The sequence below is a fragment of the Peromyscus leucopus genome, chromosome X (genome assembly GCF_004664715.2).
Source record: "Peromyscus leucopus breed LL Stock chromosome X, UCI_PerLeu_2.1, whole genome shotgun sequence".
Classification (NCBI taxonomy): Eukaryota; Metazoa; Chordata; class Mammalia; order Rodentia; family Cricetidae; genus Peromyscus; species Peromyscus leucopus.
In genome coordinates, this window is record NC_051083.1 from 108,621,187 (window position 1) to 108,645,578 (window position 24,392).

The 24,392-nt window shown below is 39.3% G+C and overlaps 1 protein-coding gene across 1 annotated transcript; it reads left to right on the top strand.

Annotated features, from left to right (window-relative positions):
* The first annotated feature begins 18,265 nt into the window (after positions 1 to 18,265).
* On the top strand, positions 18,266 to 21,433 carry LOC119086698 (testis-expressed protein 13D-like). The gene is made up of 2 exons (XM_037199333.1): positions 18,266 to 20,137; positions 20,626 to 21,433. The coding sequence occupies exon 1, from the start codon at positions 18,507 to 18,509 to the stop codon at positions 20,052 to 20,054; it is 1,548 nt and encodes a 515-aa protein (XP_037055228.1). The 5' UTR covers positions 18,266 to 18,506; the 3' UTR covers positions 20,055 to 20,137; positions 20,626 to 21,433.
* Positions 21,434 to 24,392: the final 2,959 nt, after the last annotated feature.

Here is a 24,392-nt window from a genome sequence, read left to right on the forward strand (position 1 = left end):
CAAAAACACCAATGACAACCAATGTTGGAGAGGATGTGGAGCAAAGGGAACACTCCTCCACTGTTGGTGGGAATGTAAACTTGTACAACCACTGTGGAAATCAGTATGGCGGTTTCTCAGAAAATTAGGAATCGAACTACCTCAAGACCCAGCCATACCACTCTTGGGCATATACCCAAAGAATGCTGATACATACCATAAAGATACATGCTCAGCTATGTTCATAGCAGCACTATTTGTAATAGCCAGAACCTGGAAACAACCTAGATGCCCATCAACGGAAGAATGGATGAAAAAAATGTGGTACATATACACAATGGAGTTCTACTCAGCAGAGAAAAACAATGAAAGCATGAAATTTGCAGGCAAATGGATGGAACTAGAAAAAATCATCCTGAGTGAGGTAACCCAAACCCAGAAAGACAGTTATGGTATGTACTCACTCATTGGTGGATTCTAGATATAAAATGAACAATCAGACCACAACCCATAGAACCATAAAGGCTATATATATATAGCATGGAGGTCCCTAGGACGACTGTGGCATATAATAAATTTCAGTTTTACTCAATTATTGAAAAAAAATAGCCAAATGAATGGAAACACATGAACTATGAACCAAAGGCTGAGGGGCTCCCAGCTGGATCAGGCCCTCTGAATAGGTGAGACAGTTGATTGGCTTGATCAGTTTGGGAGGCATCTAGGCAGTGGGACCAAGTCCTGTGCTCATTGCATGAATTGGCTGTTTGAAACCAGGAACTTATGCAGGGACACTTGGCTTAGTCTGGGAGGAAGGGACTGGACCTGCCTGGACTGAGTCTACCAAGTTGATCACAGTCCTCGGGGGAGGACTTGTCCTGGAGGAGGTGGGAATGGAGGGTGGGCTGGGGGTAAGGGGAGGGCGTGGGAGGGGGGAGAATAGGGGAACCCATGGCTGATATGTAGAACTGAATGGTATTGTAAAATAAAAAATATATATCACAAAAAAAAAAAAAGATTCATGCTACATGTGAATATGTGTTGCTCTGATTGGTTGATAAATACAACACTGATTGGTTAGTAGCCAGTCAGGAAGTATAGGCAAGCAAGCAGACAAGGAGAATTCTGGGAAGAGGAAGGACAGACTCAGGAGTCATCAGCCAGACACAGATGAAGCAAGATGACAAGGCAGAACTGAGAAAAAGTAACAAGCCATGTGACTAAACATAGATAAGAATTATGGGTTAAATTAAGTGTAAGAGCTAGTTAGTAATAAGCCTGAGCTAATGGCCAAGCAGTTATAAATAATATTAAGCTTTTGAATGATTATTTTATAAGTAGGCCGTGGGACTCCTGGGGCTTGGTGGGACTGGAGAAAACCTCTGGCTACATTTGGCTGCCCAACGTGGAGCAAGAGTTTCCACCTAAAATCTGAGAAAGCTTTAAAAAAAAAAGATTGTAAAACAGAGCTAAAAACAGCTTCCTAGTTGTGTCTCTCAGGCAAGCCCTGAGCTACAGTATGGTGGGATCACAGCAGTGTGTAGGCTTGAGTGCAGCATGGCAGATTCCTACCACAGTACACAGAGGCATCTCTAAGCTGTGCAGTATGCTGCATGGTGGATTTAGCTTTTGCTATTACAGAAAAAATGGTTTCTGGGCTACACACTGCTTTGGTGGCGGCATAGACCCATTGCTTCCAAGAGTTGGTGGTGAGCATGACTCCCAGAGCTGGCAGTAAATGTACTACTGCCATATTTGGAAGCTGAAGTGAGCAGAGTCAGCAGACAAAGCTGCTGCTTCAGTACTAGCCACTGCAGTTTAAAGCAATAGTTTCACAATAAGGCAGATTCAAATGGAGTAAGACTTTAAATGGTTTACAGTATGTGTAAAAATGCGCATAGGCTTGGAAGAGAGAGGAAAAGGAGGATAGACAGTCACATAAAGAAATAGTTTAAAAAAAATAAAATCTTTAAAGAGACAGTAAAAACAATATAAAAATAAGCCATGTAAAGATGGATATTACACAGATAATCTGGATTGTGTTGTCTTTGGGATTTTTAAGTGCAGAAAGACATTTGATTGTAAAGACTGCTGAGTTAAATCAATATATATATATATATATATATATATATATATATATATATATATATTAAAGGTATCTTGGCTTCAAAATTTGTGTCTAAGAAATTGTTGCTTTGGAAAAGAGGTTCTGCTTTTGTTTCCACAGAATATGAAAACCTGGATTGCTTCCAAGCGAAGCTTGTTTGATCAAGGAAGACCCCCTGAGAGGTCTCCAGATGTTCCAACATCCAGATCAGCTTCAAGGCAACTGGCTCAGACAATGCTGCCTCACAGACTATTCCAGTCAGGACTTGACAATAATTCTTACTTTTCTCAGGATCCCCATAAGATTGCCAGTACCCTCATCCAGCAAGAAGTGGTATGAGAAGCTATGGCCAGATTCCCAAATTATTGTTTATAAATGTTTATTTTTATTTAAAGGGGGTTGATTATAAATGCAATCTCTTTCTAAAGAAGAAAAGGGATGATATAGATATAGGATGAAAGGGTAGATTATTGAATCACTTTTAAAGAGCAACAACTTATTTGAAATGTTCACATTGATATGGATTTTAGCTTATTGATACAAACTTAAAGTTAATTTTGTTATACTGTATGTATATTTCTACTCTTGTTTAAGGTATTATATTTGTGCAACTCATTTAAAATTGTAATGTATAATTAATAAATACAGATTAATAATTAGTCATCCATGATAATCAAATTTATAGTCATGTTAGTTAAGTTTTCTAGGTATATATATTTCAATTAGGTAGGTAATCTTCAAACACTTCAAAGACCTACAGAATATGGCATTTAAAATGTTTTAAAAACTTAGACTTTTTGGACAATGAGACACATCTGCTACTGGAAGTACCAATTTACTTCAAAGAGGAAGATGGGCACCGAAGACACTCCATATGGGGTTTATCTTTTTCTTGGCAAAAATAGTCATTGGGCAAGAAACTGCTCTTGCTTGGACTGCTGATAATATGTTATATAAACTGAACAAGCAGGACCCATAAGAAGGTGATTACTAAACTTTGCAAGGCACAATGGTTCTTCAGGTTCCTGCTTCGCAAAGGAGATTTCCAAATATTCTACAGGACATAGGGAAAAGTGACTAAAAAACTCTAGGCCTATTGGCTGAAGATGGATGCCCCAACATTACAGAGGAACTTTGAATGACTGTCCAGGCAGGCAGCTGTCTCTGTCATTTCCAGAATTTTGGAAATTGCTTACAATGCATTTCCTGTTCACTTAGGTAATATTATATCCTTCTGAGGTCTTTGATGTAGCTGAAGACTACATAGTTATAATTTTCCTTGGTTATGATAAGAGATAAATTAGATATGAAACTATAGACTCACAAATATAGTATAAATAGAATATTTTCTTTGAATTTGCCAAATATAAATAGACAAGATATTGTAACTATAATTCTTGCTTGATAACTGTTTTGTTATATGTAATTTTACTAGGATAAATTAAAAACCTTCCTTTCTGATTAAACAGAAAAGGAGAATTTGCTGTGGGATGTCTTTCTGTATGCTGTGAATATGTGTTGCTCTGATTGGTTGATAAATAAAGCTACATTGGCCTATGGCAGGGCAGGATGGAGCCAGATGGTAAAATCCAAGAGAGATAGGAGGAAGAGAAAGGAAAGGCAGGGAGACACCAGCCTGGCACTCAAGGAACAACATGCCAGCAGACCAGTAAGCCTTGGAACATGCAGCAAAACATAGTTTAATAGAAATGGGTTAATTTAAGTTATAAGTGCTAGCGAGCAAGAAGCCTGTCATATGCCATACAATTCGTAATTGATATAAGCCTCTGTGTGTTTATTTGGGTCTGAGTAGCTGCTGGATACAGGAAAACTTCTACTACAGGCTGATGTACATATAAACTTATAGAGACTGTGACAGTGTGCTCATGACCTGCCCAAGTTAAAGGCCTACAAAAATCCTAACATGGAGAAGGGGGAGTGGGTAAAAAGTCCCACTCCAGATAAAGAAATTTTTGTAACTGATATAGCCTGGGAGAAGGAAAACCAGTTTTCTCTAATGGAGTACCACTGGATTATCAATCACACTCCAGGTTAGACCCTATGTCTAGCACACAGTGAACTCTGTTTTTTTTTTTTTTTTGTGTGTGTGTGTGTGTGTATGAATTTTTTGTTTTGGTAGTTTTTGTCTTTGGGTTTTTATTTTGTTTTCCTCTTTCTTTCTTTCTTTCTTTCTTTCTTTCTTTCTTTCTTTCTTTCTTTCTTTCTCTCATCTTTTCTTTATTTTTTCTTTCTTATCTCTCTTTTTTTAGAGATAGAAAGAGCATAAATTGGGTAGGTATCCTAGTTAGGGTTTCTGTTGCTGTGAAGAAACATGACCAAAATCAAGTTGGGGAGGAAAGAGTTTATTTGTCTTCCACATTATAGCTCATCATTGAAGGAGGTCAAGACAGGAACTCAAACAGGACAGGAACCTGGATGCAGGAGCTGATGCAGAGGCCATGAAGGAGTGCTACTGCTTACTGACTAGTTCATCCTGTTTTGCTCAGCCTGCTTTCTTATAGAACCCAGGACCACCTGCCCAGGGTTGGTACCACCTATAATGGAATGGGCCCTCTCCCATTAATCACTAATTAAGAAAATGCCCTGCAGGCTTGCCTACATCCCCATCTCATTTTTCTTTTCTTTTCTCTTCTCTCTCTTCTTTTTCTCTTCTTCTTCTTCTTCTTCTTCTTCTTCTTCTTCTTCTTCTTCTTCTTCTTCTTCTTCTTCTTCTTCTTCTTCTTCTTCTCTCTCTCTCTCTCTCTCTCTCTCTCTCTCTCTCTCTCTCTCTCTCTCTCTCTCATCTCTCTCTTGTATAACAGTCGTGGCTGTCCTGGAACTCACTTTGTAGGCCAGGCTGGCCTCGAATTCACAGAGATCCACCTGCCTCTGCCTCCTGTATCAACATGCCTGCCATCTCATTTTCTTAATGGAGGTTCCCTCCTTTCAAGTTGCTTAAGTTTCTGTCAAATTGACATAAAACTAGCCAGCACAGTAGGTAAAGAGATGGGAAGAATCTGGAGGGAAGGGAAAAATGATCAAATTACATTGTATGAAAAATAAAGTGAATAAATAAAAATGTTAAAAACAAACAATTACAGAAAGTGAAGTTGGGCAGTGAAAGCAAAAGAAAGAAACATTGTAAACCACAGGGCAATGAATTGAATAACTGGTTAGTTCAGTTTGTGCTCATAGGAAATAGACACTCTCCAAGAATGCCTAGAAACACTTAATAGCATTTCTAATTGGAGACACTAGGGCATTGGTGTATTGAATACAAAGACTGGTAAAACTTGGTGATTATGACTAATAGAAGTTCTACAGTGTGAATATGCTGAAGAAGCATGAAGGGCTTTGGAAAGGAAGATAGGTCTCTGTGCAGCTCAGGCTGAATTTGCATTTGCTATGTAATCTATACTACCTTTAAACTTGAGATCCTAGTGCTTTTGGCCTCCTGAATGCTGGGTAATTATTTTCTATATGAAAGAGGAAAAAAGCCAAGTAAGTTCTCCTTTGAATAGTTAGTATTTCTTTAAATATTCTCTATATACATTTAAAGAAATATTTTGTGATCTGAGAATAATTTCAGTGACTGACATAATACTTCAGCATTTATTTTGGAAATTACTTGAATAATTAGTGCCCAGCCTACAGAACAAACCTTACTTTTCTTTACAGCAGTATCTCAGTGGTCATCTCTTTGATGTCCATTTGAATTAAAAAAGTGTCAGATGTTTCAATTTATCTTCTACAAGTTTACAATTACACTATCAGTAGTTTGGTATTGATTTAGGAAAATAAATTGGTTTGCTTTTTTGTTTTATTTGCAGAAAAAAAAGTAATTCTATTATTCTTTGGGTGCAAATGTGCCACTAGAAATGCTATTACCCCATGGCAAAGAAAAAATACTGAGTTTTGCTGTCAACTTTGCCCAAAAAGATTTACCAGCCATGAATTGAATGAAGTTCCTTGCATTACAAATGCAGATTACTCTGTACATTGTGATATCAAACAAAATGCTCAATGCTTTTTGGCACATAGTACTTGATAAATGTTAGCTATGCTTATTACCTTATCCTGAATTTCTACCTGAAGTGGTTGTTCTATATGGAGTGTGTGTGTGTGTGTGTGTGTGTGTGTGTGTGTGTGTGTGTGTACCAAAGGGGAGACCAAGGGAATTATTAGATAAAGAAAATCTCTCTAAGCTCTCTACCTGGGTGTGTGCAGGCTTTTATGGTTTCATGTAAATTTCAGTGTAAAAGGAGATTAACTAAAATCACAGTTTGATAAGGACTTTGTTTAGGAGGACATTCCTTCAAATTTTTTTTGGTGGAATATTAGTTCTTAAGGCCACTAGATAAAACAGGGGCAGTTATTTTTGTCAAATAAGTTTATGAAGTTCTTCTACAACATCTTATAGGTTCATATGAACACTAAATACATTAAGCAAGGTGAGTAGTATCAAACAAAGTAATTTACCTTGTAAATATCAGTTTGTGGGCTAGAGTGATGGCTCTGTGAGCAAAGTTCCTGCCATGTAAGCATGGTAGGGACATGAGTTTGAATTCCCAGAATACATACAAGAAGCTGGATATGATAGTATATAGTATTTCTATTGTGAAATGTGAGGCAGAGACATGAGAGTCCTTGTAAACCAGTGGGCCAGCTAGCCTGGCATATACCATAGTGAATAATAAAGAGATTCTCTATAAAAACAGGATTGAAGACAAGGACTCTGACACATACCCACAATATGGCACATGTGAGCCTCTACTTACACAAATGCACACACGCACACACACACACACACACACACACACACACACACAGAGAGAGAGAGAGAGAGAGAGAGAGAGAGAGAGAGAGAGAGAGAGAGAGAGAGAGAGAGAGAGAATTTTATAAAAAAACCAGTTGGTTTGACAAAATTCCTTGACTATATGATTCCTTTTTTTCTTCTAAACTTCTGATTGTTCTTAGGCATTAGTGTTCTGTGTTCAGTAGGCGGGCCTATCAGAGATAATTATTTTTCCCTTCTTCAGTGAAAAGGAGCTGCCAGTTATTCCTGGTAAAAACAAGAATTAGAAGGGCATCATGGAGCAATCTTTGAGAAACAATCCCATTTATGCAGATGTCACCAATCAGATATGCAAGAGGTATTGAGAAAGAATAATCCACTCACTGTAGGAGGCCATGGAACAGACTTGTACCTCCTTGGTTCTGAGATTTTGAGTTAGGAGAATTGATCAAGGTAGAATAGTGTCAGAAAACAGCAATAAGGCACATGGAATTACCAACTATAAAGATTCTGGTAGTAGTAGTGCACTCCGCTTATCCTGGCATTTAGTAGATAGAGGCAAAGGACCACCATTTCAAACCTAGCCTCAACTACATAGAGCACTTGAGGCCAGTTTAAGCTTGTCTCAACAGCTCCTGCTCTGCCACCTCAAAAAATTTCTTTTGTTAGGTAGACTGGTGCTCACTTAAGAGGAAGAAACATGATGGTGGTACGTACTATATAATGTGTAGTATCTAGTGAAAATAGGCCTCTTTTATTGAATTATTAGGAGTTTGAGAGATGCAGCAGTAGAATGTAAAACCGAGTGTGACTATATGTGTTTACACCCTTGTAGTCAGTCCTAGACTGTGGTCTTAGGTGTTTGAGGTTGTGTACAAAATACATATTTTGACTTGGGCTTATCTAGAGCTGCTTAAGTCCTGAGGAAGTAGTTAGGTATGAATCAGAATTTGGGGTCATGAAATGGTAACAAGATGTATTGAGATCTGTTTCTTTGCAACAATGACCCAGTTTGTTTGTATCTTACTGTTGCTGTAACAAATTATCACACACTTCATTTAGTAGCCTAAAACAACATTATTTTATTATTGCTAGGCTTACAAGGTGTTATTCTACCCAAGGATATATGAGTGACTAAGAATTGCTGGGGCAGAGAGGCTCTTTTTGGTACAGCTGCCTGGAAGTTTCCCAAATGTGTTGTGGGTAGAACTGAGACAAAACTAGCATAACATATCATTAGAACATAGCTCAGACTAGTGTCCTACAAATGCTGGTTCACAGATCAATTGCACTGGGTGAACCTTTTGTGGTGTCATTATTAGAGCATCTTACTGCATAGAGCTGAGACTGGGCCTGAAAAATCTGTAGTCTATTAGGTCACTGGGTGATTCTAATGCACATTTAAGCTTAGGAACCACGATTATCTTAGTGACTCTTCTATTGTAGTGACAAAGCTCCATGACCAAAGCAATTTATAGAATAAAGATTTTAATTTGGGTCTCATGGTTTTAGAGGGTTAGAGTCCATGGCTATCATGGTGTGGAGCATGGCAGCAGACAGGTGACCATGACACTAGAAAAATAGCTGAGAGCTTATATTCTTATCCTCAAGTAGGAAGCAGAAAGAGCTAAATAAGAATAACCAGGGCTTTTAAAACCTCAAGCCTACTCCCAGGGACACACCTCCAACAAGGCCACACCTCCTATTCCTTCACAAATAGTTCAACCAGTTGGGGATCAAACATCTAAATATATGATCATATAGGGACCATTCTCGTTTTTTTTTTTTTTTTAAATTTTTTTATTATCGGCTGGGCGGTGGTGGTGCACGTCTTTAATCCCAACACTCAGGAGGCAGAGGCAGATGGATCTCTGTGAGTTCGAGGCCAGCCTGGACTACAGAGTGAGTTCCAGGAAAGGTTCAAAGCTACACAGAGAAACTCTGTCTCCCCCCCAATTATTATTATTATTATTATTATTATTAGAAAGTCTCACCTCAAAGTCACCATTCTACTTTCTCTGAGTACTGCAATTGCAGGTATGCACTGCTTCATCTTGCAAGAACCACAGTCTTGTGTTATCTTTCTTAAGCATTAGTTGTCTTAAATGTGCTGTGATTTTCAATATGGTCATCTTCAGTACCTTCCTAGGGTACAGAAATTGTATTGGTAAAGAAACTGAAGTGTATCCTTGTAAGGCTATTGTGGAAAACAACTTAGTAATTTATAAATTGCAAATTTACAACTATAAATGCATAGATGCAGAAATCTACTTTTAATTACATGTATAACATAAGAAATGTAAAATATTGTTAATTGCAACTGTGGCTAATGGCAAAACAAATCTGTTAATAGTCTAGATGATTATTTAAAGTGTCAGGTCTTAAGCAGTAGTTAAAATGAATGAAATGTGCAATCTCTTTCATGGGGCCTGCCTGGAGTTTGGTTCATGTACCCAGTGTTGCTCCATTGGAGAAAACTGATTTTTTTCTAGGAATTTTTTGTCTACTGTTTTTATTTGATTATTTGTTTGACATTTGTTTGTTTATTTTGAGAGTGAGGACAAGAAGTTGGGTGGGTAGGGAGGTGGGGAAGAGTTGGAGGAGGGGAAATAATATGATCAAGATAGATAGTGTGTAAATTAAAAAATAATTTAAAAAAGCAACAAGTGAAATAACCCACAGGTTTTCACATAGGAAGGTCTATGCAAAGTAAAAAGTGCTACTATTCATTATGGTGCTAATATTGCATATTGCTTATAGTTAGAGACATATCTATAAAAATATATATGAGACGGTATGTCCCAACTTGTGTCACATCTGTAGAAGAAAGAAAAAGTTAAAAGGCGACTTTAGTGATATTAACAACACTAGATAGTTTTTAAAGAAAAGAATCAAAAGCATTCACAAAATCCAGCTTACCACACCTCAATGTATGATGTTGAGCAAGTTATTTAAATTTTATGAGTCCCCAGTATCTCCATCTATAAAATAGGATAAGTATACTTTTATTTCACTGAGTTGTTTTGATGATCAAATGATATGTCTTTTTTTTTTTTTGTATAGTAACCACTTAGTAAGCAGCCTCTAAATCCTACTTATGATGACAAACAGGAAAAGTACCCAAAGTATTTATTCAGTTGTAACCCAGTAAGTTAAAATGAGAAAAGGTACATTTCAGAGAGAGATGACATCTGGCACTTCAGAGCAGATGCACCTCTGGTGAGGGTACAGGATTCTGAGTGTGCCTTTGGGTAGAAAGAGCAGAACTGAAAGTTGCTTTGTTATTGTGCTGCCCTTTTAAGAGTGAGATCTGTCTGCTCTGCAGGGCATATGTGAGCTTATGTTTATTGGGGTGATGCATAATGAGTTGCTGTCTGCACTCATCAAAGCTCTAGTCAGTCCTAACTCTTAATAGAATGAAGTTGTACCACAATCAGTTGGCTAGAGCTTCATGTTCCAGAGTCTTAGCCTCCTCGAGTCCTCTAGGACATCTTAGAATGGGAACAGACATAAAACACTGTATGCAAGAGCATGGTTGTTGTAGCAGTTGAAGTAAGAAGACTTAAATTCATGAGTAGATTTAGTGAAAATGTTTGAGTGATATTACAGAGGTATGGAATATCTAATAAGGAGAGGGGGAAATAAACAGCAAAGATGAAATGCATTTGTATGCTTTACTCTCTACAGCTCATTTCTTTCTTTTCTTTTTCTTTCTTTCTTTTTTATACCATATTTACAATGATAACTGGTTATCAAAGTGGTCAGATAAAATTGATTATAATTTTTTCTTTGCTTATAATGTGACATTGTGCCACTATCATCTAGCCATGCATTCTGCTTACATGAAAAAAAAATTCAGGGAGCATCATTCTGGTATTTCTGAGATGAACTGCTAAGCTCCCTCTCTTTCATTGGCATTGGCTGTGCTGCTGTATTGAAAAGGTCACTGTGGGTGCAAAGTATGAGAAAAGAAAGCTTATGTAGTAAAAGGAGTCAATTTCCCCAAAGCAGCACGAAACCTGTTCCTCCCAACTCAGCATATGTAGCTTCTATTTACTATATATGCCTTTTCTTGATTCAATTTATCACCTTTGATTGCTGGGAGATTAAATCTCCACAAGCGTAGCTACATACTAATATGATGAACTTTAAAATGTTATTTTCCTTTCTTTATCACCAATGATTATCATTTAAAGTTGTTATGAAGGCCTAGTGACAGAGGTTTTAGTAAAATTGAAAGTATATGAACTTACTGAAAATCATGTACAAATAAGCTATGTTTTTAATGTGGTTTCTCAGATTGATTAATTTATGCAATTGAATTGTTCTACTTTCTTGTAAACATACATTCACACTTTGCAGACTTGCTCACCTGCAAAGTGAAGGGTGCTAGTATTTTATGTTATAAAGGTTTTAATAAGAATGATCTCAGTAAATTTGCCTTTTAAGCTCCATTTTTTTACAGGCCGTTGTATATCACCTTCCTGTTTAAAAACAGTGGAAATTGGTTCCACAACAATCTCAAAGGCCAAAAGTATTTAAATCTTAATAATTAAAAAATTCATATTCTATTTAAAATATTTTAAATTAAGTTGTTCTTAGACATTTTTATACATGCATTTAATGAATTCTAGTTACTCTTACTCAATTTCCCTCCTACATCCCCTTCCCTATAAGTCCCTTTCTCGCATTTATGGCTTTTGTTTTGTTTTATTATCCATTGGATTTAGCCAGGGCTGAGTGACTATGTTTTGGAACTGTCCATAGGTGCCTGATGCACTCACTTGTGGGAACACAACTGAAGACAATGACTGTCTCTGCCCCAGAGTATACCAGTAGCCAGTAGTTAAGCAGGGAGTAGGGCCCATGAGCCCCTCCCTGGTTCATGTTTTACTGATGATAGTCCTAGTATTCTTCTGGCCCAGTGGAGGCAACCACAGCTGCTGAGAGATATGATTCCGATGGCTATGTCATGCTCAGAATATAGCATTTCATAGCCCTTCTCCCTGTCTTCTGGCTTTTACATTTTTTTTTCCGTTCCTTTTTCATGATATTCCCTCGTCTTACAGGAAGGTGGTATGACTATCCTGTTTAGGACTCAGTATTCAACTGTCACTTATTCTTAGTACCTTGAGCAGCTGTGGATCTCTGTATTCATCATCATTCAGTGCAAAGAGGCTTCTCTGATTAAGGCTGAGAGTTGTATTCATCTATGGGTATGAACCTAAATATTAGAGAGAAGTTTGGGGCATGACAATTCACCTAAACAACAGCAAGAAGTTCCTCCCCAAGGACATCTTCAGTCATGGACTTTTGACTGAGTTTGCCATATCAGTCACAAATACCCTATGGAATGTGGAGATCATTTTCCTCCATAAGTCATGTCATTATTGTACAAGTTGCACACTGTCTGTTTCCAAATTAATATTTTTATTTTCACTTATGTATATGTGTGTCTGTGTGTGGGTATATAAAACTTGTGCAGGTGCCCACAGCAGATTCCTGGAACTGAGGTTACAGGAAGTTGTGAACAACTTGATGCAGCTGCTGTGAACAGAGCTCCAGTCCTCTGCAGGAGCTGTACCTGTTCTTAAACCCCCGAGCCATCTGTTCAGCCCATCACTTGGTATATCATGCCTAGCAGGTTAGTGTGGAGTTCATAGTGTTCCCAGACGGTTAAGACCATTGATGCCCTTTCTCCCCCAGTAGCCTACAGAGTACTTTCTGGGATTATGAGTGGTAGCTAGCAGGGTAGAAGCTTCCAGCTCAGTTCTGGCTTGATTCCTCTAAATATTGAGAGGAAGATGTGTGATGTCTTCAGTTATAAGACCCTATTTTTGAAGCTGAAAAAAATATAAAGCTCATTGCCATTTGTGAAACATGGTTACCTTAATTTGTGAACAGTTTGAAGATGTTATAAGACTTAATAATATATGAAATCACTTTATCTAAAGAAAGTTTTACCAGCTTGGTTGGATATGGTAAGGTGTTTTTTTTTTGTTGTTGTTGTTGTTGTTATTGATAGTTTTTTTTTTTTAAAGAAACATGTATATCTTCTAAAAACTATTTTTATCTGGATTAAAGCCATGACATGGATTTGTCTTTGCATTTTGGGTCTGCCTTTCAACCAGGATTATAGATATCTTGCAACAGTTTTTGTTCCATGTCCTTTCTTCCCTTTTCCTGACTTCTGTGTTACTTTCATGCTGACCTCTTTGGCATTTGTAAGCACTGCATGGAACTGGAACCTTGTTAGGTGTTGAGAATAAAAAGATGAAACAATACCGATTTCCACTCTCAAAGGATTAAGATTAGTTGGTGAGATAGAAGTAAAAAAAAAACTAATTACGGGTCTGCTGTGCTTTCTTGAATACCTAAGTTTGAACCCCTAGCCCCATGTAATGTCTCGGTGTGTAACTCAGTACTTGTAAAATGCAGAGACAGGATGACCTTTTGGGCTCACTGGCCAGATAGTTTAGCCACATCTATAAATAAGCTAGTCAGAATAGAAGTGGTCTTTGTATAAGTCTGAAAGCATATAAAGAACTCCACAATTGGGGATGGAGGGTGGATAAAAAGGAAAGAAAGGGCTGCAATGCAGTAAATGATCTCTCTGGTGTTTGAAATTGCATGCTTATACTACTCTTCACCAACACCAAATGGACAGTATCTATGATGCCGCCAGCCTCTGCTCCTGGCATAAGTTGCCAAGCGAGAGAGGGAGCAACATGGACCTTAGCTTCAGAGAATCATAGTTTTTTGTTATGTCTGGATGGTAGGTCCCTGGAAGATTTTTTTAAAAAATTGTCTTTACTTTGCCTGTCCAACTCAGAGCATTCTCAGGGTCAAGGGAGCATCCTACAGGAGTGAGGCTTTTAAAAGCCCATGCATAAAGCACATATTTGAAAGGGCCACACACGTGCCCTATACTGTACACATGCTCAGGAAAGGCTGGCACTAGGCTACTCTTCTTTGACTCTCATGTCCCAAGATGCAGGAAGTAAAAGTAAAGACAGTATGATTAATGAGATGGGTGTGGTGGTTTGAATGAGAATGGCTCCCATAGGCTCAGGTATTTGAATGCTTGGTTTGTGGAACAATTGGGAAAGATTGGGAGGTATGGCCTTGTTGGAGGAGGTGTGTCACCGGGATTAGCTTGAGGGTTCAAAAGATTCATGCTATTTCCAATGTTACCCTCTCTGCCTAATGGTGGTGGATCAAGATGTGAGCTCTTAGCTGTTCCTGCCACCATATCGTTGCTCTATTATCATGGACTCTAACCCTTTGAAACAGCAAGTCCAATGTTAATGCTTTCTTTTACATGTTGTTTTGTTCATAGCAATAGAAAAGTAACTATGCACTCAGACCCAAGGAAAGCTTTTCCACGCCCATGGGGCTGAGGCCTTGGTTCTTGAGATGTGAAAAAATGCACATTCACTCAGGACTTCACTCACTCCCTGCAGTTTGTTTCTTTGTCTCAGTATAGTAGATCGTCATTTTTTCATCTCCCTGTATTTTGTTGGTGATATTTCCACTGAGTTTTTTGTTTCACTGGGCTTTGTCTTCTAAGGTTTCCATTGTTTTAGAACCTGTATCTCCTTGCTGAATATCTTACCTAAGTTGCTTTTTAAAAATTTATGTCTTGAACTAACCTCCTTGAACTAACCTCTTTATTTCATCATGTTTATTTAAATCTTTTTTTTTACATTGAAAATATATTAGTTTACATGGAATTAGGTTTCATTGTGGCATTTTTCAAACAAAGTTTGTTTTAATTGTTTCTTGTCCTCCTCATCCTTTTCCCTCCCTTGTTATTTTCCAGCTCCAATAGACACTCCTCTCTGCTTTCATGCCAGGGTGATCTTTTGTCCTCTTTCCATTTTCTTACTATCTCTTGTTTCCCTCCAGTAGTCTCCTATCTAGTTTCATAGCCATTTCATGCCACCATATTTGCATACATATAAACATTAGACGTTCTGATCTGCATATGAGTGAGAACATGTGATTTTTGTCATTCAGCGTCTGGGTTCCCTTTGATCACTTTTTAGTATAAACTTTCTGAATTCGTTGTCTGCTATTTTAGTCATTTCAATAAATTTGGATTTGCTTTTTGAAGGGTTGTGAATCTTAAGAGGAGTCATATGTTTTTCTTTTCATACTTCTTTTGTGTTTAAGATTTTTGTCTGTCAGGATACATACCTCTTTCAGTTTTATATGGAAGTCTTCTTAATGAGCACCCTGTTCTTGAGGGCTAAATCACCAATACCACTCAGAGAAGAGTAAATAATAACACTCAAACATACCACATATAGAAACAATAAAAAAGAGATAACTTCTCTATCACCTACAAACATAGATACAAATAGGGCAAATGTGATGTAGAATAAACTATGAAGTTAAAATGAGTTAAGGTTATACTGGGCTACCTATGAAGTTGTTGCACCAGAATTTGTTTCAACATACTCAGCATCCTACATATTCAGAGGCCCTTGTAGCTGTGGTTGAAAGATGCATGGCTAGTGATTAAGTGGGCAATAATCTTGGCCCCATCCATGTGATAGTGGTTTGGCAAGCACGCACAATTCAGTGTTATAGGATCATAGCAGCTTCTACCTACAATTCAAAAGAAATTCTGGGAGGCCAGGCAATATGTGCAAAGGCATGGGCCCTACAAGCAGACCTCGAAGATATTATGTGTGAAACTGTGAGAGTGAAACATTAGCTGACATGGGCGTCTCAAAAAGAAATGCTGGCCATGTGGAATATCTGCCAAGGAAAACTGCAGGCAGAACATGGAACCAGTGTCAGAGATATGCTAGTGGACTGCAACTGTCAAAGCCACACTGGTGGGACTTCCCAAGAAGTCCTTTGGAGTTTGTAGTATGTTAAAAGGCTTAATTGAAAGCCAGATTTCCTAAACCTTTTCCATTACCAACTCATTTTTTTCCTCAAGCATTTTTTCACAACCTGGGTAGATATATAAAATAGTTATACAAAAATCAAACATTTACTGATAATAAATTATAGAGAAATGTGTTTAAAAACACTCCTTTGGTAGACATATAGATTGATCGTTTATTAAAGGTGAAGACAAATGTACATAGTAATGAAATGCATATACTTGATTATTTTTACATGAAGAGTTAAATCTTTGTTGAATAGTTGATACTGTAGAATATAGAACATCTTCAACATTTTTCAGAGTTAATCAGTAGTTTTATTTTATAACCATCAATGCTGAGACCACAACTGCACATAAATAGAGTATAAAATGACAGAAATATATTTAGGGTTATTTAAAAAATTATTGGAAATTTTATCCTAATCTCAAGCCAAAATTCAAAGAGTAATTATTTTTATGAAACTCAGAAACTCAAACAGCAATTTGAAAAAGCAAACATTGTAACACAATATAATTCTATGATAATTTAATACATGTTGAGCAATGATGTAAGGAAAATATTAAAATTCTTAGTTTTCCACAATTTGATCATTATATTTTTATAGAAAAAGAAAATTTTCATGTTTATTTAAAAAAAAAGAACAACACTGAAATAATATAAAGTAGTCTCAAACATGCTTTAAAAATAGCCATTTAAAAATAGGCCCAACAGACAACATAAAACAAATATTTTTCTCAGAAGCACATGAGAGAGGCTCCAGGAAGGACCAGATGTTGGGATTACAGCTGTGCACCACCACCTTTGGCTTGGTGGAAGGGCATAACAAATGAGCGTTCAGGGGTTTCATGGCTCAGTGACTTGATATTCTTCCTGACAGACATTCTGAGTTTGTCTGCTCAGGATGAAGAAGGAAATTCGCAGCTGTCAGGGCTGACCTTTTGGAAGGATTGAAGCAGTAACTTAGTAAAGAGTCTAAGATGGGACTGAAGTGCTGGCTAGCGGTAAAGCTGTTGCTGCCAAGACTGATGACCTGAGTTCCACCCTCAGGATTCACATGGTAGAAAGAGAACTGACGACAGCAAGTTGTCCCGTGACCTCCACAAGTGTCTAAACACACACACATCTAAAAAAGAGTGTAAGAGGTGAATTAAAAAATTATTATTCTACAGGGTTACCATAAGGCCATGTTCATGAAAGTAGATAATGTACTTGGAACGTCTTCCTTCTTTACCACTGACTACACTCTTCACTTTCCCTCTCTTATTAGTTCTCTTTGTTCTCCAGTTTTGCTTTTACTTTCATGTCATCTGTATTATATATGTCATCTCGTGGATATATAGAAGTTAGGACCTACAAATGAGAGAAAAATTGTTATTAACATATTTGTATGGGGCTAGAAAGCTGGCTCACCAAATAAAGGCACTCACCATGCAAGCCTATGGCCTGAATCTGGGCTTGAGAACCCATGTAAAAGTGGAAGGAGAGAACCAACCCCACCAAATTGTTTTTTGACCGCCGTGTGTGCCCACTCGTACACATCACACGTGTAGGCACACAAGTACTACTAATAAAATTAGAAAAAATAAAAATCATATCTGAAAACATGCATATAAGTAACAATATATGGACCAAGAAGGTTATATTTAGGAATATATATACAGATATGCATGCTCTAATAACTAATGAAAAAAGAGGCCATGAATTTGAAAGAGAGTAGGACTGAGGCAGTATATGGGAGGCTTTGGAGAGAGGAATGGAGAAATGTAATTGCATTATAATATCAAAAATTAAACAACAGAAACAACAACAACAACAACAAAATGTATCTATGTGAGACCAGCTTACTTCATTCACTAACTATAATTATCTCTGGGAATTGTTTTTGATGTAGGGTTTCACTCTAAATAGCTCAAGCTGCCCTAGAACCCTTTGTACTTTCTGCCTAAACCTCTAGAATGCTGGGATTGCAGATGTCAGTCACAAAGCCCAATTTAAAAGCATACCAAGTATCAACTATGTGTCGGACCAGAAGCTTTCAATATTCTTACCACACTGGGTATAGAACCCAGAGCCTTGAGCTATCTAATCAAGGGCAAGCTCTCCACTACAGGACTCAGAACAGCAAAACCCAAACCATAATAAAACAGCGAAAGAGTCGGAGCTGAGATGTGAGCAGCCCTTATGCACTCATATTCAACTCTAACTCTTGGCTATGAATTCTTTCCATCATTTTGGCTGTTTTCTTTCCCAAGCTTCTGTTAACCAAGCCACTGGCTGGTGGCTCATTGCTGTCCCTGCAAATGCTACCTTACTTGCGCTCCCAGTATGTGGCGCTGTACCAAGGGGCGTGTCTTCTAGGGGGCGTGTCTTCTAGGGGGCGTGTCTTCTAGGGGGCGTGTCTTCTAGGGGGCGTGTCTTCTAGGCACCTGCCCCTCTCTGTGATGTTCACGCGTTCTGTCCTACGTCAGTGCTGCTCTGTCAGCGTTGCTGCCTTGCCGCCATTACTGCGTTTGCCGTTGTCCTCGTCCTCGTCCTCGATGTTGTCGGGAGGCTGAGGTGGTGAGAGGATTGGCTTTGATTTTTGTGAGACTGGGCAAAGACCAGTCTAGGACTGAGTCAGTGGGAAGAGGGGAACAGATTGATGGCACAGCCTGTATCTGTGACCTTTGTTTGACAGCGACAGAAGTGTGTCAGGCACTAGAGTGAATAGGTCTCATTGACCATGGCGGTGGACTTGGGGGACCACTCCAGTGGCTTTCGCCACAGTGAAGTGATTAGATTTATTAACAATGAAATCTTCATGAATGGAGGTGGACCTGAATTCTACTCGGCTTTCCGCATGAGGCCCTGGAATGAAATAGAAGACCAGCTTTGCGCCATTCTGATTGACCCTCAGGTGCCACGTTCTTTCAAAAGGGCCTGCACCTGGAGTGCCTTGGCCCTGAGCGTGCGAGTAGGTGAGAGGCAGCGTGAGCAGCAGGCTTATATGGTAGGGTTGCCACAAAATACAATGGGGCAGTACCCCTTGGCTCCAAGAGCCCCAGTCTCAGAGCTGTGGCAGCTGCGTCAACAGCGAGAGGAGGCAGTCACCCAATTGCTTTCCACTCAAGCTGCCCTACAGCAGGCCATGAGGGAATGTGATACGTTGCGCAGGAGGCTGTACCATGCTGAAAGGTCTGCCCAGATGGCTATGATGGGTCAAGATATGGTGCCGAGAGCTCAAACCCAACAGCTTGGTGCTTCAGTGGTGCCCCTGAATCCAGATCATGCAAGAGTTATGGGTGCAATGGGTGGGTACGACAGGCACTATTTGGAGGCACAGGCATCAGCTGCAACAAATGTTTTTTACATGCCGGGAAGCACAAGTTCCTGGCCCCTGGCCATGCAACCCTCTGTGCCAGTTCCAATTCCATACCAATTCCCACCACATCCACAAATCCTAATGGGATCTCCATTCATGGTGCCCATTTCACCTCCAGTAGTCATGGAAACAGAAGGTGTTGTAGTTCCAGTTCAGATGCCTTCTGTGTATCATCAATCAAGCCCATTTGCTGCACCATGCTCCCAGGATCCAGCTGGTCTACGGGACCAGAGGAGCTACATGGCTACTGAAGCTCCTGCAGTTATCCAGCGTTCTTTTCCTCCAGGGAACATCAGAGACTTCAGACAGGAGGGACGCCCAGAGAAGACGCAGGGGATAGATACCAGGGGAGACAATAGAAGCCACATTCAAGGGCAAGGTCCACGAAGAACCCAGGAGAGGGCTGCCTTACTGGATACTGGAAATGATAATGAAGAAAAAGAAGAAAATGGAAAGAAAGAAGAGAACAGAGAGAAGGAAGTAACACCTGCAGTACCAGCAGAAGTAGTAACAGCAGCAGCAGCAGATGGTGCAGAAGAAAAAGGAGAAGAAAAAACAGCAGTAGCAGCAGCCGCTGCCGCAGCAGCAGCATACAGTAATACTGTAGACAGCCTGCAGAGTCTCCAGGACCTACATCTTCCTGAGGAAGGGGAGCTCCATAGCCAAAGTGAAAAATGTCCCCAGGCAACACCTCTGCCTCCCTTGGGCTCGAGGAGAAGTCAAATCAAAAAAGGTGTGAAGGAGGTCCAGCCAACCCATGTGTGGGAGAGCTGGAGCCAAGTGGTGAGAGACAGTCCAAAGAAACAACAGCCTCAGCTGCGGAAGAAGGACAGGAAACCACAAATGGGAGCAGCTTCCGAATCCCAGCCTGCCTCAGCATCGAGGTCTGGCCAAGGTCTAAAGCTGTGAATTTTTCCTTGCTCCAAGTCTGCTCTAAGTGCAGAATTTATGTGGCAGCTGAGGGTGGAGGACAAACACACTGATTGCAGAAGGTAAGTAAAGGAAACCAGTCTCCTAACAACTCCTTCCCCATCAAAAATAATGTGCTTTACAGACAAATAAAATAACCTTTTAGTGCTCTACAAAAATATTTATTTATTTATTTTTATTTATTTATTTATTTATTTATTTATTTATTTATTTATTTATTTATTTATTTATTTTTGAGACAGAGTTTCTCTGTGTAACAGCTCTGGCTGTCCTGGAACCCAAGTGCTGGAATTAAAGGGATGCACCATCATGGCCTGGCCTGTTTTTTTTTTTTTAACATTAAAAGCTATCTTGATTATACTGTTCAGTAAGGAAAAGAAAGTCAATGCTTTATATAGGTTGGTGTTGCTTTGTTTAAATAACAACTATAACATTTAAAATATGTATATTATTTTTTCATTTATTTGGACAGAGAAGGGCTCCCTTTCAATACTGCATTCCTTAAGCCAGGATTTCTTCCTAATAGCATTTCCACTTTGCATTTTTTCAGGGGGTGAATTCCTGATTGCTGTTCCCGATGAAATGACACTCTGAAGTAAAGAAGATGAAATTATAAAACCTTTTTTTTTTTTTTAATTCTCGGCTTCTGTTTCCTTCTTAATTCCCTTTTTCTGAAAACACCACATATTGACTAGGAACACTCAAAATTATAATCTGCATTGAATTTTGGAAATAGAACTCTTTCTTGAAAATACTGTTTTTCTTTTGTTTGCTTCTCTAAAGTTTATAGGTTAAAGCAGTGTTTAGACATCACATCTCCACAAATTTGCTTGTTGCTGAGGAAGCTGAACTTGCTCAATTCTAATACCACCCAAGAGCTGAAAGAAACATCTTAATTCTCACGGGCCCTGTAGTTCAGTGAGACCCCCACTAGCTAAAGCAAAGACAAGTTAAACGTAAGAGAAGAAAAGATTACTGACATCCATTGTGGGGTCACTGAAGAACAAACTAGTTTTGTTGGAATTTACTTCTTCACTGGGGTGATGGGCTAGCTTAAAAGACTTTTGGAGAGTGTGATGTTAAATTCTATATGATAAATTGGATATATTTCATGAAACAGTCATTTAGAGACTTTCATAAGTGAATCTGAGTAAACAAACCATTCATTTACATGCTCTCATGCCAAGTGAGATAAACTACCAGGAAGGAGCCAGGGGTGGGTGTTTAGCTTTGTCTCCAGTCTGAACTAAAGCAGTCACTTAGTTCTTTGAATTATTCTGCATTAACCACATTCTACCTTTTCCGATTTTCCTTTTCTTTTGCTGCTACTAACAAACAATAAAGAGTGTCAACTTTCATGATGTGTCTTTTGTGTGGTTTGTATTTTGGGGAGGGTTGGCTCAGATGGTAGCATCTCAAATCATCATCTTCCATCCTATTGAAGTGTAGGATAGTCAATGTTAGCTACTATTGGAGGACCCTTCCTCTTCTGGTGAAGATCCAGGAATTCGAGGCACTTCTGTGAAGCTTTTGGGGGTGGGATGGTGAGTGGAAGGGACAAATGGTGAAAAGGTGGAGTGGGTGGTTCTGCCTAAGTTGGACACCTGGTACAGGGAGTCTGGTCCTGCTCTGTACCAAGAATCTCTGTAGTGTTATTTCCTTGGGGTTCCCTAATATCCCATAAACAGAAATTCTCTTTCTGCCTGTGGTGGTTTGAAAGATAATGGCCCCCAAGGGAGTGGATCTATTACGAGGTGTGGCTTTGTTAGAGTAGGTGTGGCCTTGTTGGAGGAAGTGTGTCACTGTGGAGGCAGGCTTTGAGGTTTCATATATGCTCAAGATACCACCCAGTGTTTCAGGCCAATTCATGTTGCCTGCACAAGATGTAGAAATCTCAGCTACTTCTCCAGCACCATGTCTGCCCGCACACTACCATATTCCCAGCCCTTATGCTCCCCATCATAATGATAATGGACTAAACCTCTGAAACTGTAAGCTGCCACCTTAATTAAATGTTTCCATTATAAGAGTTGTCATGATCATGGTGTCTCTTCATAGCAATAGAAACCCTAAGACATTGCCTTTCTGCTCTTCAAGGCATTGTCACTAGTCTCCTACCCATAATCCTATAAAGGTGCCTCTACTGCACTCCACAATCTCTTCATGCCCACAAAACCAGTACCATGTGGGGAACTGACACATTATTTGCCAAGTTCTGTTGACAATTTGATATGTAGTTTTGGCTCTCTTTGGACTATAAACTTCAGAGTGCTGACATGGAGGAAATACTTCCTTGAAGACTTCAAGTTGACACTCAACTAGTACAGGCAATTTTTATCATAACCATTTGTGCTTATAGCACCTTGGAATTTTAGGAATATTGGCACAAATGGGACTTGGGAATGTACCAGCAGGGTTTTATAGATCAGTAGTTCTTTCTAGATCTAAGTATAATTGTTTTTTATGGCTTCAAAAGAGATTGCTGTTCATTATCAAGCATTTTGACCTCTATAAAAACAATTACTCTATGCATACTTTTTGTATATTTTTATTTATTTGTATGGTGTTTGAAGTCTAACTTTCAAAGCAACTTGAACCACTGAGGCCTTCAAATTACTACCTTCTTCTTGGATAGGTACATAAAAGAGAGTTGTATATTTTGTTTGTGCTCTGACAAATAAAGCTTGCCTGGAGATCAGAGGGCAGAGCTAGCCACTAGTTAACCATAGAGGCCAGGCAGTGGTGGCACACACCATTAATCCCAGTACTTGGGAGGAGGAAGCAGGAAGATCAGGAGTTCAAAGCCACCCTGTGCTATACGAGACTGAATCAGTCTAAAAGAGAACCAGAGCCAGGCGGTGGTGGATCACACCTTTAATCTCAGCACTAGGGAGGTGGAGACAGGATCTTGGCACCCCATTCAGTCTGAGGATTCATAGAGACAGGGTCTCCCCCGCCCTGATTCGGTTTAAGGATTCCTAGAAGTAAGTTCCTGGTGGCTGCCTGCTCTGATTCTCTGATAGTTTAGCTTTATTTGTCAGAACACAAACAAAATATCATACAACAGAAAGTAACTGGTTTCTTGGGAAAGAACCTGGGTATAAAACAAATTGCTAAACGTTCTTATTAATAAAAAACCTGGAGCCAGATATTTTGTTAAATTCTGAAAGAACAGAGAAGCAGAACAAGCCACAGCCAACCTCACCTTGACAATTCCTCATCCAATTCTGTTTCCACAAATTCTCAGACTGAAAGTCTCTGATTCCTCACCCCTGGGGTTCTCAAACTGCCACTAAAAAGCTTCTAAACTTAAAAGCCTCCGGTTCCTGGTCCTCATGCCTTATATACTTTTCTGGCATTAAAGCCGTGCTTTCCCAAGCAAGACATGAGATCTCAAGTTCTAGGATTAAAGGTGTGTGCCACCACTGTCTGGCCTTTATGTCTGGCTCTGTTTCCAGTGTGGCCTTGAACTCACAGAGATCCATATGGATCTCTGCCTCCGGAATGCTAGGATTAAGGGTATGTGCCACCACTGTCTGGCCTCTGTGTCTAATCTAGTGGCTATTCTATTCTCTGACCCCAGTTAAGTTTTACTAGGGTACACAATATATTGGGGGACACAATATATCACCACACCTGGGCTTTAGAATCAGACAGACATGAGTTGAGATACTTGCTCTATTTCTAGCCATGTTCTGTCACAGAAATTACTGAATTTCTCTGATCCCCATTGCACTGGCTAATGTTATGTCACCTTGACATGGGCTAGAGTCATCTGAGAGGAGGAAATCTCAATTAAGAAAATGCCTTTATAAGCTTGGGTTATAGGCAAGCCTCTAAGGCATTTTCTTAATTATTGATTGATTAAAGAGTATAAACTGACGACATGACTGCTCCTTGATATGGTAAAGGAGAAGGTTTTTATTGCAGATATAAGAAAGACAGTCAGAGGCATCTGAAATAGTCCAGAGCAGAGAGAGAAAGTGAACACGGCAAGCAGCTTGGTTATGGCCAGGGCTGTCTGCAAGAGAGGAGAGGACAGCAGGGGAGAGAGAATAGAGAGAACATAATGAGAGAAACTAAGCCAAGAGTAGAGCTGAGGGGTGTGTGTGTGTGTGTGTGTGTGTGTGTGTGTGTGTGTGTGTGTGAGAGAGAGAGAGAGAGAGAGAGAGAGAGAGAGAGAGAGAGAGAGAGAGAGAGAGAGAGAGAGAGAGATATGTCAGCTTTTCAGATGGGAAGTTAGAGTTTCATTAAAAAAATGATATCGTTGGTGCCGGGTCCTGGGCTCGTTGCATGAGTTGGCTGTTTGAATCCTGG